Genomic DNA, 14,493 nt, shown 5'->3' with positions numbered 1-14,493 from the left:
CCTGTCACCCTCTTGTCATCCTTTGACCTAAGAGGCTCAGAATGTGTAAATCTCTCCTAATAAAGTGTCACACCAAGACTCTATGTGGGAATGTCTGTGGGTGATCAATGTGGGGGTACCTGTACCACTGCATCCCTCTGTGATGTGCTACCACGCAGCCCCCACCCCCCGGGAGCCACGCAGGCATCTGTGGACTTCAGCTCCCAGCAGAGGCTCTGATAGTTTACGGGAAGTGCCGGCTATTTCCTCCGGGCCACCTGGCGGCCAGGTATGCCCCTGTCTCAGGCTCCTCCCTCACCTGGGGCAGTCCCTGCTCTGCTGGCCCTAGAGACGGAAACAGATCCGCGGCTGGGGCCATTGAAGAGAGCCCGATGTCGGAACCGGAGGCCTGGGCCTCCTCTGGGGGATGGCCGGCACCCCGGGAGGCCAGAACAGGTGGGGGAGCCCGAGGAAGGTCAGGTCCCACTCCCCTGCTTGGCAAAGTCCTGAGGGAGGCGGAGAACGGAGGTCCGCCTCCTGGGACCCCAGGGCCGAAGGGGGAGGGGCTTCAGCTCCCGGGTCTCTGGGGGAGAGGGGACCCAGAGGCTGGGACTTCTGGGTTCTGGGGAGGAGTCTGGAGACCCGGAGTCTTGGAGGAGGAGAGGGCTAGGGGCTGGAATATCTGAGGAATGGGAGGGGCCAGGATCACAACCTGAGTTAGACGGAAAAGGAGGTTGAGGAGCGGACTCCTCAGCCCTGGGGTAGGAGGGGCCTGGAGGGGCCACACTTGGGTGCTTGGCAGGGCTATGGGGCTGGTGTCTGGGACCGGGGATTCCAAACTTCCGGATCTGACGGGGGAGGGGCTGGGGGCCCGGACCCCTGGGTCTGAGGGAGGTGGGCTGGGGGCCTGGACGCCTGGACTCTCCCAGCCGCCTGTCCTCCTGCCCCAGGTCCATCGCTGTCCTCTGTGCTTAATGAGCTCCCCAGTGCTGCTACGCTTCGGTACCGAGGCCCTGGGGTGCTGCCCTGGGGGGCCCTGGAGGAGGAGGAGGAGGACGGACAGAGGAGTATCCAGTCCCTTGCAGAAGCCACACAAAAGGAACTGCAGGAGCCTGGCCCCTCCCGGGAACTGCCGTGGCCCATGCAGGCCCGACGGGCACACAGGTGAGGCCCACCTCCCACCTCCCAGCCAGGTGTGGCCCATCCTCCTACTTGCTGGAGGCTCCGTCTCCATTCCACTCTGTCCTTCTGTCGGTCCCTGCCTCTCTCAGAGCTGCCTCTGGGTTCCTTTCTCTCCTGTCTGTGTTTGTGCTTCTCTGATTCCAAGGGGTTCTGTCTCCGGGATTCTTTCTCCTCTCTCTCTCTCCCAAGTTCTCGTCTCTTGTGTCTGCTGTCCCTCCAAGGCTGTCTGCCTCTATTTCTCTGGGTGTCTGAGATCTGTCCGTTTTCTTTCCTCTCTGCTTTCTGTCTGTCTCTGCCTCCCCCTCTTCAAAGCCTATCACTCTTTCATTTCTTTCTTGCCTCTCTCCCGCTACATAATTTACAGGACCCAGTGAAAGCTGAAGATGCTGGGTCTGCTGTTCAACAATTATTACTCCTTTTAAGACGGCAACAGCACAGCATTCAAACGGCACAGCAAGTGGGACGCCCTTCCGAGAACGGGGTCCTGTGTGACTCTTCAGGGAGCCCTTGAAAACGGACCCTTTTCCTTACATAATCCTGACACCGATTCCGATATGTGGGGAATTTTCCCCACACCAAGCAACACTCTGACACTAGCTTGGTGTCCAACAATTCAACTCAATTCTGACGCTGTCTACCTGGAGATAGAACCTCATTAACATAAAAGAAGGCACTGTCACCACTTGGGAAATTCGAGGGTTTAGGAACTGTGTGCCAGAAACAGGACAAAGACCGAATATATACTTCTTTTTTTAAAAGTTTTTTCCAGTTTTAGATACAGTTGACATACAGCATCGTGCAAGTTTAAGGTGTACAATGTGTTGATTTGATATACTTTTTTTTTTTTTTTGCGGTACGCGGGCCTCTCACTGCTGTGGCCTCTTCCATTGCGGAGCACAGGCTCCGGACGCGCAGGCTCAGCGGCCATGGCTCACGGGCCCAGCCGCTCCGCGGCATGTGGGGTCTTCCCGGACCGGGGCACGAACCCGCGTCCCCTGCATCGGCAGGCGGACGCCCAACCACTGCGCCACCAGGGAAGCCTGTACTTATATTGATATATTGCAAAACGATTACCCCAGTAGTGGTAGCTAACATCTCCATCGTGTCACATAATTACTCTTTCTTTGCAGTGGTCAGAACATTGAATATCTACTCTCCTAGCAAGCTTCAAGTATACAACACAGTATTATGAGCTACAATCACCATGCTATACCTTAAATCCCCGGCATTCACTCATCTTATAATTGGAAGTTTGACCAACATCTCCATTTCCCTACCCCCAGCCCCTGGTAAACACCATCCTACGCTCTTTTGAGTTTGGTTTTTTTCTTTTTTTTAAATTTTTATTTATTTTTCTGAGTTCGGTTTCTTTAGATTCCACATGTGAGATCATCATACACTACCAAATATATATTTCTTATTATAAATCACAATATCACACCTACCTTCCTTTTTTCTTTTCTTTTTTTCATTTTTTACTTTATGATGGTATTTGCTGACAGAAAAGTGCATGAAACATCATGTAGAAACTTAAAGAGTTTTCCCAAAGTGAGGGTCCAGGTAAACGCCACCTAGGGCACCCCCCTTTCTTCTTCCCAGACTTTCACTGAGGATCATTCCTTGCTTTTCTTCATAGCTTTGCTACCTGTGTGTGTGGCCCTGAAGAGAAGAGTTTGACTGTGTTTGCTCTGTGCCTCTGTGTAAATCGAACCCTGCAGTCTGTATTTTCTGTCTGTCTTCCTATGCTGAGCGTTAGGTGTGTTTCTTTTCATTGCTATGGAGTATCCCGTGTTAGGAATATATTTCAACTAACTTCCTGGTTCAAGGATTGGGTTGTTTCTACATGTGGGTGGTTTCCATTTGGGGCCACTAGGCCCCTCCTTTTCTGTGTCTGACTCTGTTTCGCTCCCAGACAGAAGAGCCTTGCCAGGAACCAAGTGGCTCAGGGCTCGGGGTCCAGGGCCGCCCACTGGACTCTTCTGCTTCGGAGGTCCAAGGAGAAGGTGCGGGAAGGCCTGCGCTCCGTGCAGCCCTGGGAGTGGACGCTGAAGAGGATTGGGGGTACGGTGGGCTTTGGTCTGGCATCTTGGGATGGGACTGGACTCCTGGGTCTGAGAGGTGAGGGGCTGGGGGCCTGGACCCCTGGGTCTGAGGGCCTGGACCTCTGGGTCTGAGGGAGGAGGGGTCTGCGGGCTGGACTCCCGGGTCTGTGGGAGGAGGGGTCTGGGACCAGAAAGGAGCCCGCGGCCTCTCTGCTGCCCCCTGCAGGCCAGTTTGGCGCTGGCACCGAGTCCTACTTCTCCCTGCTGCGCTTCCTGCTGCTTCTCAGCGTGCTGGCCTCCGTGCTTACAGCCTGCATGATTCTGCTGCCCACCTGGTTGGAAGGGACTCCCCCTGGTCCCCCTGCTCCTAACGCCTCCTCACCCTGCGGCTCCTACAGGCCCATCTCTCAGGGCCTGGTCTCCTTCTCCACCGATCTCTTCAATTTGCTCTCCGGACAGGTGCGTGCCTGGGTCCCTGGGAAGCCCCTGCTCTGAGCCCTAGTGCCCTCGGTGACCCCCGACCCTGATGGCCCAGCTCCCTGAACCCTGCCTCTACCCAGCCCCGTGGTGACCCCTGCCCTGTCTTTCCTTCCCCAGGGTTTTCTAGAATGGTCTCCTCTCTTCTATGGGTTCTACCCGCCCCGCCCGCACCTGGCCATCACCTACCTGTGCTCCACCTTTGCCATTTACCTCCTCTACCTGCTTCTCATCCTGCACCGGTCAGTGACACCCCTACACCCAGGCCCCCCACACCATAGGGGAGTAGCAGTGATAGACCCCCCTCCTCCAGAATCCCGAGTCTTGCTCTGTGGTCCCTTTCTCTCCATTTGAGTTGCAATCGAATTTTAAAATGCTTCATGATTGCTGCAGGCCAGGGATAAAGATGAGAAGTTTCTCCCTCCTGTGACTTACAGTCTAGTGGGGAAGGTAAGGTATTAAGCAAGCAAATTAATTACATCTTTTCTGGAGGGGACAATGCTAAACAAATGGAGGTGATTCATTCACTCATGCAACAGATATTTATTGAGCAGATACTATGGGCCGGGCATTGTTCTAGGCAGCTGGCAAAAAAGAACGAACAAACAAAAACCCAACCGAGTCTGGTCCTGGGGGAGCTGACATTGTAACAGGAGAGACGAGTGATAAGCAATAAGCCCTAATAAGTGGATTGCATGGCTTGTTAGAGGGTAATCCGGTACAAGCAGAGCAGGTGAGGGGGACTGACAGTGATACCGGGCCAGGTTGCTGCTGTTTTGTTTTGTTTTGTTTTCCCCGCACCACACAGCTTGTGGGATCTTAGTTCCCTGACCAGGGATTGAACCCGGGCCCCAGCAGTGAAAGTATTGAGTCCTAACCACTGGACTGCCAGGGAACTCCCCAGGCTGCTGGGGGTCTTTTGTTTTTACTTTTTTGTGTGTTTATTTTTTGCAGCATTTATTCCAGACCATAAGTTTTTGTTTCTTCAGTGTCTTCTGGGACAGCTTTTTCTTCTGGGCAACCTCCTCTTCTGGTTTAGGAACAATTTTCAGTAAGGATCATCTCAATGTGGCAGGGAGAACTCATATATGGGTTGATCCGACCCTGAGCTCTGTAAGTTCTGCGCCGCATCTTGGGGGCTTTGTTCACCTGGATGTGCTCAGTGACCAGAGAATCTACATCTAAGCCCTTAAGTTCAGCATTACTCTCTGCATTTTTGAGCGTGTGCAGTGAAAATTCAGCACTCTTTTTGGGTCACCGACCCTGCGTCCAGCCCCACTGTTTGGACTGGGCACACCTACCAACTCCACCATTGTAACGACGGAATGGCACACGTTGCTTTTTTTGTGTTTTTCTTTAAACATCTTTATTGGAGTATAATTGCTTTACAATGTTGTGTTAGTTTCTGTTGTATAACAAAGTGAATCAGCATCATCCAAAAATCCACATAGCTTCTTTAAAGTGACATCCTTCAGATACTTGGCGGCTTTTCGGATATGCATACCCTTAATGGCCTGGGCAGTTTCACGAGTGTTCTTAAAGTGAACACAAAGATTTGAACCTCTTGACTTGCATGCTTTTGTGGCGTTTTCTGGGTCAAGTGAATAGCGAACCATTTTTAGAGGTCACCTCAGGCCACTTACCGGGGAAAGGCCAGGCTGCTGTTTTTTGTGTGTGTGTTTTGTCGTTGTTTTTATTTATTTTTGGCTGCGTTGGGTCTTCGCTGCTGCGCGCCGGCTCCCTCTAGCTGCGGCGAGCGGGGGCTACTCTTTGTTGTTGTGCGCAGGCTTCTCATTGCGGTGCTTCTCTTGTTGCAGGGCACGGGCTCTAGGCACGCGGGCTTCAGTAGTTGTGGCTCATGGGCTGAGTAGTTGTGGCTTGTGGGCTAAGTAGTTGTGGCGCACGGGCTTAGTTGCTCCGCAGCATGTGGGATCTTCCCGGACCAGGGCTTGAACCCGTGTCCCCTGCATTGGCAGGCGGATTCTTAACCACTGCACCACCAGGGAAGCCCCCAGGCTGCCGTTTTAATGGGGCGTCTGGGAAGCTTCATTGAGGACATGGTGTTTAAGCAAAGACATTGAGAAAGTGAGGGATTTGGTCACTCAGATACCTGGGGAAAGTTATTCCAGGCAGAGGGCGCAGCTGGAGCGAGGCAGGAGCAGGGCTGGCGTGTTTCAAGGTGCACAAGGAGGCCTGTGGGGCTGGATCAGAGAGAGGCGGGGGGCGAGCAGAGAGCCGGGAGCAGTAGGGGATGGGCCCACATTCCGTAAAGAATTGGGATTGTTTCTGAGATGGGACTCATTGCAGGTGCCTGAGCGGATCACCCTGATCTGATTTAGGTTTTAAAAGAAAAGAATCTGTGGCTCTATGGAAGACAGGGGAGCTGGGGAGAGGGAAAGGGAGGGAGAGAGCTTAAGGGCAAGGCAGCAGCAAGTAGAATAGTTACGAGATTATTGCAATCAATTGCAAAAATCACCAAGAGAGGTGGCTTGGACCAGGGTGGTGACAAGTGGTCAGTTTTGGGTTTAGTTTTTTTTTTCCCCCCCCGGCTTTATTGAGATACAATTGACACATAACATTGTGTAGGTTGATGGCATACACTGTGTTGATTTGATGCCTTTATATATTGCAATATGATTACCACCATAGGTTAGCTAACACCTCCATCAAGTCAGTTACCATTTCTTTTTTTGGCGAGAACACTTAAGATCTACTTTCTTAGCAACTTTCAAGTATATAATGCAGCACTGTTAACAACAGGCAGAATATTGTACATTAGATCCCCAGAACTTACTCATTTTATAACTGGATGTTGGTACCCTTTGACCCACATCTCCCCAGTTCCTGCACCCCCCGCCCCAGCCCTGGTAACTACTGTTCTAATCTGTTTCTATGTGTTTGGCTTTTTTAGGTTCCACATATAAGTGATATCTCATACAGTATTTGTCTTTCTCTGTCTGACTTATCTCACTTAGCATAATGCCCTCAAGGTCCATCCCTGTTGTCTCAAATGGCAAGATTTCCTTCTTTTTTCATGGCTGAGTAATATTCCATTGTGTATATATATAAAATATATCATCTGTTGACAGACACTTAGGTTGTTCCATATCTTGACTACTGTGAATGATGCTGCAGTGAACGTGCAGGGGCAGATACCACTTTGAGATCGTTTTCATTCTCTTTGGATAAATACCCAGAAGTGGGATTTCTGGATCACATGGAGGTTGTTTTGAATTTTTTTGAGGAAACTCCATACTGTTTTCCTTAGTGTCTGAATCAATTTACATTCCCGTTATCAGTGCACAAGGCACAAGGGTTCCTGTTTTTCCACATCCTCTCCAACATCTGCTATCTCTTACCTTCTTGGTGACAGCCTTTCTTTCTTTTTTTAAAAAACATTAATTAATTAATTAATGTTTTATTTTTGGTTGTGTTGGGTCTTCGTTGCTGCATGCGGGCTTTCTCTAGCTGCGGTGAGCGGGGGCTATTCTTCGTTGCGGTGCGCAGGCTTCTCATTGCGGTGGTTTCTCTTGTTGCGGAGCACGGGCTCTAGGCACGCAAGCTTCAGTAGTTGTGGCGCACGGGCTCAGCAGTTGTGGTGCGCAGGCTTAGTTGCTCCATGGGATCTTCCTGGACCAGGGCTCAAACCCGTGTCCCCTGCATTGGTAGGCGGATTCTTAAGCACTACGCCACCAGGGAAGTCCGGCAACAGTCTTTCTGTCGGGTGTGAGGTGATAGCTCATGATTTTGATTTGCATTTCCCGGATGATTAGTGACATTGAGCACCTTTTTGTATACCTGTCGGCCATCTGCTTGTCTTTGAAACAATGTCTATTCAATTGCTCCGCCCATTTTTTAATTGGGTTGTTTGGGTTGTTTGGTTGGTTGGTGTTTTGGTTTTTTGCTATTAAGCTCTATGAATTCTTTCTGTATTTTGGATATTAACCCTTTATCAGACGGATGATCTGCAAGTATTTTCTCTCATTCTGTAGGTTGCCTCTCCCTGTTTTGGACTGTTCCTTTTGCTGTGTATAAGCTTTGTAGTAGCCCCATTTATTAATGTTTCCTTTGGTTACTTGTGCTTTTGGTATCACATCCAAAAGAACGTTGCTCAGACCAACGTCAAGGAGACTTTCTTCTGTTTTCTTCTAGGAGTTTTTCAGTTTCAGGTCTTATGCTTCAGTATTAAATCCATTTAGAGTTAATTTTTGTGAATGGTTTAAGGTTGGGGTCTAATGTCAGTCTTCTGCATGTGGATATCCAGTTTTCCCAACACCATTTACTGAAGAGACGATCCTTTCCCCACTGAGTATGTGGGCTTCCTTGTCAAATATTAGTTGACCATATATATTTCTCATTAAAAATAAAAAGTCACAGGGAATTCCTTGGTGGTCCAGTGGTTAGGACGCTGTGCTTTCACTGCTGGGGCCTGGGTTCAATCCCTGGTTGGGGAACTAAGATCCTGAAAGCTGCGTGGCACGACAAAACACACACACACACACACACACACACACACACAGAAAAATGGACAAACCAAACTATAGATCTTGGTACATTTCCCATCCACATCAAGAAACAGAACATGACTAGCTTCCAGAAGTTCCTCAATATCTCTTCAGCTTACTACATACCCCCCTGCCCAACCACCATTGTTTCTATTGACACTATAGCTTGCTTTTGGCCCGTTTGTTCTTTATATAAAGGGAGACTGTATATATGTTGAGAGGAAAGCCCACAGGATTCTCTAATAATTGCACGTGGGGTGTGGTGAATGATGGAGAATGACTCCAGGTGTTTGCTGTCGGTGGAGATGGGGAGGGCTGTAGAAAGAACAGGTTTTGTCAGGGAATATCCGGGGTGCAGTTCTGGACCAGTTGATTCTGGGATGCCTTTTGGACTGGTGAGGGAATATTGAGTAGGCAGTTCATACGTGGGTTCTGCAGAGGAGTCTGGACTGAAGTTACAAACCTGAGACTCACTGGCATTCAGGCAAGCCTGGGAGATCCCCAAGGGAAGGGACTAGGATCAAGAAAGAAACCAAGAACTTAAAAAAAAAAAAAAAAAAGGAGTGTTTCCTAAATGCCAGGCACCTTGACAGGGCCCAGGAACACCAGATGGGGGTCCCCCTACCTTTGTACAGCTTACAGTCGAGTAGGGGAGATAAATTTCGAGATAAGACTGTTAAATAAACAAGCAAGTCAGAAATTTGAGTTTGGGAGCTGTACTATATAGAAAACAAATGGGATAGAGCGTAGAGCAGGGATCAGCACAATTTTTTTTTTCTGTTAAAAAAAAATGAAGGCCAGGGCTTCCCTGGTGGCGCAGTGGTTGAGAGTCCGCCTGCCGATGCAGGGGACACGGGTTCGTGCCCCGGTCCGGGAAGATCCCACATGCCGCGGAGCAGCTGGGCCCGTGAGCCATGGCCGCTGAGCCTGTGCGTCTGGAGCCTGTGCTCCGTAACGGGAGAGGCCACAACAGTGAGACGCCCTCAAAAAAAAAAAAAAAGAAAAAATGAAGGCCAGGTAGGAAATATTTTCATCTTTGCAGGCCATGTGGTCTCTGTCTCAACTAGAGTCTGCTGGGCAAAAGCAGCTGTGGACAGTAAGAAAATGAGTGGGTGTGGCTGTGTGCCAAACAAACTTTATTTACAAAAACAGGATTTGGTCCCAGGGCCGTAGTTTGCTGCCCCCGTGTGATAGAGAATAATGGGTGGGGACCCTCATTAGATGGAGTGGTCAGTAAAGAACTCTCTGAGGAAGTGACCTGTAGAGGAAGACAGGAATGGTGGGAGGGAGCCAGCCAGGTGAACAGCCAAGACACCAGCATTGCAGACAGAGGGGACTGTGAGTGCAAAGGCCCTGTGGTGGAAAGAGGTTGGGAAATGAAAGGCGAGGAGGAGGCGGGCGGGGGGGACAGGATTTGAGCTTGGAGAAGTAGGTGGGGGCCAGATCAGGGGGGCTATGCTATGAAGGAGCCTAGGACTCAAGAACAAAGAGAAGCTGTGACTTCCCTAGTGGTCCAGTGGTTAAGACTCTGCGCTTCCACCGCAGGGGGCGCGGGTTCCATCCCTGGCTGGGGAACTAAGATCCCACATGCTGCAGGGCACAGCCGAAAGACTTAAAAAAAACAACCAAAAAACAAAAAGAAGCTGCGGACTAGGTTTTAAGTGGGAATGCCATCGGAGCGGAGACCGGGCCCAGGTGTTAGCAGGGAGAGCGGGTGGGAGGCGAAGGTGGATGTGGAGTCTTCCTGCTCAGTTTTCTGTTTCTTTCCTTTTCTCTGGTTTTCTATCCCTCCCTGGGTCTTTGTCCCCCTCTCTCCAGTCTCTTTACCTGCCCCCTCCTTTTCTGAGTCTCTGACCACCCCACCCCCCCGCCTTTCTCCATCTCTTTTTCTCTGAGTCTTTGTCCCCTTTTCTTGGAATCTCTGCCCCCCTTTGGGGGTCTCAGTCTTCCCTCTAAATCTCTCTCTCCCCAGGGTCTCTGTTCTCTTCTCTCTGGAGAGCTGTCCTTATCTTAGGTTTCTGTCTTTTCTTTTTGGGTGTCTGGCCTCCTCTGGGCCTCTCTGAATCTCTTTCTTGGGCTTTGGCAACAATGACTGTATGTGTCTCCACCAGGTAGCAGCTCTCCAAATGCCCAAGGTCTTAGAGTTCATTTTCCCTGTTGGCCCCAGAAGGGGAGAGGGGTATCCCCCCTGCTTGTGGCTGTCCTGCTACGCCCCGTCTCTCGGATCTCCCCTCTCTTAGCTCGGTGTCTGGGCTGAAGCAGACGCTGCTGGCTGAGTCAGGGGCCATGACCAGCTACAGCCACCGGGTGTTCGCTGCCTGGGACTTTGGCCTCAGCGGGGAGGTCCACGTGCGGCTGCGCCAGCGCAACATCCTATTTGAGTTGCAGGTGCGCTTAGGGGTGGGGGGCCTACAACCACATGTCACCCGAGGGGGCGGGGTTGAGAGAATGGGCGGGGCCTAGACCAGGGACCGGGCCTCCAGAGAGATGCTGGGCGGAGCTTTCTTCTAAGGAGGCGGGCCTTGGGGATAGGGGCCAAGGCCACTACAGGGATGCCTGAAGTCAAAGGGTACAGGAAAAAGCTAGCAGCAGGAAAGGGGCGGTACCTGAAGCTCCTCGGTTCAAAGTTAAGAGAAGGGTGTGGCCAGAAAGGGCTTGATAAAGTAGAACTGTAACTCCAAAACACCAGGCATGAGTGCTGGGCGGGTCCTGGGAGGAGCTGGACGTGTTGGGCGGGGCCTTGGGGGCGGAGCCAGATCTCAATTGTCACCTGGAGGGCCCTGGATGGGCTGAGATAAGGATTATAGATGGTCTTGGAGGGGCGGTGCTGCATCGGTTCACGTTGAGCCTGGGCTCTGGACCACAGGCTGCACCTAGGGTAATGGAACCCAAGTGGACGTCTCTTCCGGCCTTAGGTGGAGCTGGAGGAAGCAGCGGTGCGGCGCCAGGCTGCGGTGCGGACGCTGGGCCAACAAGCCAGGGTGTGGTCGGTGCGGGTGCTGCTCCACGTGGTGGTGTTGGCACTCCTGGGGGCAGCCTCCTACGGCGTCTACTGGGCTACAGGGGCCACTGTGAAGCTGCAGGTGTGGAGGACCCCGGGGGAGGAAAGGGCCTGGAACCTACATTTCCAGGGGTGGAGGAGGCTGAGGCCTATGATTCCTGGAATCTCAGAGAGGAGGGGTTGGTGTGTGTGGGGGGATTATGTTTGGACTTTGGACTTCACGGTGATGAAGGAGGAAGAGGCTGGGGGAGGATGTTAAGCAGGGCTCCTGCAGGACCCCAGAGCCTCTTCTCTTGGTCCACCCTCCCTCCTAGGAGGATTCTAATGTCCAGAGAATGCCACTGCTGAAGCTCCTGGTGGATTACCTTCCGTCCATCTTCATCTCCGGGGTCAACTTCGTGCTGCCACTGGTGTTCAAGCTCATTGCCCCACTGGAGGGCTACACCAGGAGCCACCAGATCGTTCTTATCCTGTTCAGGTTCTGGACTCCTGGGGTGGGCCGGGGATGATGGTGGGGCTGGTCGGGGGACATTGGTTGTAGCAAATAAGAGACTGAAATCGTCAGGATATGGGATCCAGTGGGATCTGGATTCAAATCCCGACTCTTCCTGTCACTGAGCCTCAGTTTTCTTCATCTGGGAAATGGGGAGAATTGTGAGCACGCTCCACACAGGACGGTCCAGGCACGTGTCGGGCACTCGGTCAGTGCTGATTCCCTTTCTCTCTCTCCCCCTTGCCAGGACAATGATTCTCCGCCTGGCCTCCCTGCCGCTCCTGCTCATCTCTCTCTGGAATCAGATCACTTGCGGGGGAGATGCGGACGCTGAGGAGTGCAAAACCTGTGGCTACAATTACAAAGAACTTCCGGTGAGGATGAGGGGTTGGGGGGGACGGACTCCTGGGTCCTTGAAGGAAAGGAGGAGCCCGGTGGGTCCGGACCCCTGGCTTGGGAGGAAAGGGGAGCTTGGGGTGCTAGAATACCTTCCCCTTGAGGACAGGGCTATGGATTAAAAAAAAAAACTAAAGACCCCCAGAGAAAGTATTGATAGAATCTCATATGCTTGCAGTTTGGAGACTCAGACGTTCGGGTCTACAGGTGTCTGGGTCCTGAGGTCTTTATGACCTGTTCTTCCTTCCTCAGTGCTGGGAGACTCGCCTGGGACAGGAGATGTACAAACTCCTGCTGTTTGATCTCCTGACCGGCCTGGCAGTCACGCTGCTCATCCAGTTTCCTCGGAAGTGAGAGTCCCGCCCCTTGCTGTGGCCCCGCCCCGCACCCAGTTTTCTCGTTCCCCCCGCCCCTTTCTAGCCCTGCCTCTGGCTGCCCTGTCCGCAGACCCCGCCCCTCCACGAGTTTGGTAGTCACTTCCCTGTGGCCCTGTCCCTACTGCCATGATTACCTCTACGCCTCAAGCCCCGCTCTCTAGACACACCCCCTCCAGAACCTTGAAGGCTCCGCCCCACCCCCAGATATGCTCACTTCCGATTGGTGGGCGGGACGGTGAAGGCGGGGAAACCCGTGGCCGGCCTGCCTCTGATTCGGCCCGGCCTCACCCCGCCCCTCAGGCTGCTCTGTGGCCTCTGTCCCGGGGCGCTGGGTCGTTTTGCGGGGACCCTGGAGTTCCGGGTGCCTGACGAAGTGCTGCGGCTCATCTACGCACAGACAGTGGTCTGGGTGGGGAGTTTTTTCTGCCCTTTACTGCCTTTGCTCAACACGGCCAAGTTCCTGCTGCTTTTCTATTTGAAGAAGGTGAGGGGTGGGGAGCACCCTTGGGTCTGAAGCGGGAGGTATTGGGGCTTGGGCTTCTGGGTCCTGGGGGGAGGAGGGGACTGAGGGATGTGACTACTGGGTCCTGGCGGGGAAGGATGCCAGGGTCGTGGACTACTAGATCCTGACGGAGGATGGTTCTGGAGGACAGACTCCTGGATGTGGGAGAAGGAGGGGTCCAGAGCATCCCAACCTTTAGGTCTGAGGGAAGGGGGACCCGGACTCCTGTGTCTGATAGTGGAAAAGAACTGGGGCTCCTGGATCCTGACTGAGGAGTGGAGGCCAGGGACCAGGGCTCCTGGATGGTGGAGAAGGAGAGTCTGGGGCTCAGATTCCCTCATCCCCCCCACCAGATCACCCTCTTCTCCACCTGCTCCCCGGCCTCCCGCACCTTTCGGGCCTCCACTGTGAACTTCTTCTTCCCCCTGGTCCTTCTCCTGAGTCTGGCCATCTCCACCGTTCCTGTGCTTTACAGCATCTTCCTGTAAGTGTGAGAGGCACCTGCCTCTCTCTCCCTCCCTCCTTCCTCCTTTCTCCAGGGTTCTGACTTTTGGCCATCCTTGAGCTCTGCCTGTCTCTGACTTCAGGATCCCACCTTCTAAGCTGTGTGGTCCATTCCGGGGGCAGTCGTCCATCTGGGCCGAGATCCCCAAGTCTATTTCCAAGCTCCCTCAGACTGCCCAGAAATTTCTCTTCTTCCTGGGGACCCAGGCTTTTGCTGTGCCCCTTCTGCTGATCTCCAGGTGAGAGCCCTAGACTCCTGGGTCTGAGTTTGAATGTCTGACCTGGGGTCCCGCTGCCTGCTTCCAAGAGAGAAGGGGGCTGGGGGCCCAGACTCTTGGGTCTGAGGAAAGGAGGGGGCTGGGATAGTAGACTTCTTGAGTCTGAAGGAGGAGGTCCAGACTCCTGATTACTAAAGAGCCCTACGTTGAAGATATCCTAAGGGCGTTTGAGGAGTAGCTTCCACTCCGTCTCTTCTAGCATCCTGATGACGTATACCGTGGCCCTGGCTAACTCATATGGACGCCTCATCTCTGAACTCAAACGCCAGAGAGAGACGGTGAGCCAGGCCGGGTCCCTGGGAAGGGGTCCTGGGGAATATGGAAAGGACCACGGGTGGAGAGAAGATCTGTCTCATCTCCACCTCTCTTTACCCTTTACCTCAGGAGGCGCAGAATAAAGTCTTCCTGGCACAGCGCGCTGTGGCGCTGAGCTCGGCCAACAGAGCTCTTTGACCTGTCCAGCCTGGCTCAGTGTGACGTCCCACTTTCAGACCCAGACCTGCCCTCAGATCCTTTGTAAGCCTCGGCCACATCATTTGGAAAATAAGCGAACTGGAGAAGACCCCATGTTTTTCCAGCCCTGGGATTCACTTTTAAGTCCCTGACTCTCCAGTGAACCTCTTTCTAGTACCAATAAACACAGCGGAGGCTGCTAAGCACTTTTTGAAACTCGCGTCCAGAAGGCGGGGCAAGGCATCAGCGGGACATAAGCCAATCAAATGTGTGTACCTGTGGGTCGGCCCGGCGGGCTCATCCG

General features: G+C 52.7%; 1 protein-coding gene and 1 pseudogene across 3 annotated transcripts; one reads left to right on the top strand and one right to left on the bottom strand.

Annotated features, from left to right (window-relative positions):
- The first annotated feature begins 244 nt into the window (after positions 1-244).
- TMC4 (transmembrane channel like 4) lies at positions 245-14,405 on the top strand. 2 transcript variants are annotated; one of them, XM_082607509.1, is made up of 15 exons: positions 245-435; positions 930-1,143; positions 3,074-3,222; positions 3,430-3,662; positions 3,801-3,922; positions 10,426-10,573; positions 11,101-11,268; positions 11,501-11,664; positions 11,927-12,053; positions 12,328-12,425; positions 12,753-12,936; positions 13,308-13,438; positions 13,542-13,697; positions 13,936-14,014; positions 14,121-14,405. In XM_082607509.1, exons 1-15 carry the CDS (start codon positions 372-374, stop codon positions 14,187-14,189), a joined length of 2,106 nt encoding a protein of 701 aa, XP_082463635.1. In that variant the 5' UTR covers positions 245-371; the 3' UTR covers positions 14,190-14,405. The 2 variants fall into 2 exon arrangements, with proteins under 2 accessions (XP_082463635.1, XP_082463636.1); XM_082607510.1 differs by lacking the exons at positions 13,308-13,438; positions 13,542-13,697.
- Positions 3,983-9,023, bottom strand: LOC309795287 (large ribosomal subunit protein uL22-like; annotated as a pseudogene). Its single transcript has 2 exons — positions 5,128-9,023; positions 3,983-5,014 (listed from the first exon to the last, which is right to left on the bottom strand). The product of its transcript is annotated as a large ribosomal subunit protein uL22-like (transcript).
- Positions 14,406-14,493: the final 88 nt, after the last annotated feature.

The sequence above is a fragment of the Mesoplodon mirus genome (genome assembly GCF_964341445.2).
Source record: "Mesoplodon mirus genome assembly, chromosome: 19".
Classification (NCBI taxonomy): domain Eukaryota; kingdom Metazoa; phylum Chordata; class Mammalia; order Artiodactyla; family Ziphiidae; genus Mesoplodon; species Mesoplodon mirus.
Note: the sequence above shows the minus strand (reverse complement) of the source record. Positions and strands in the feature narration are given on the sequence as shown.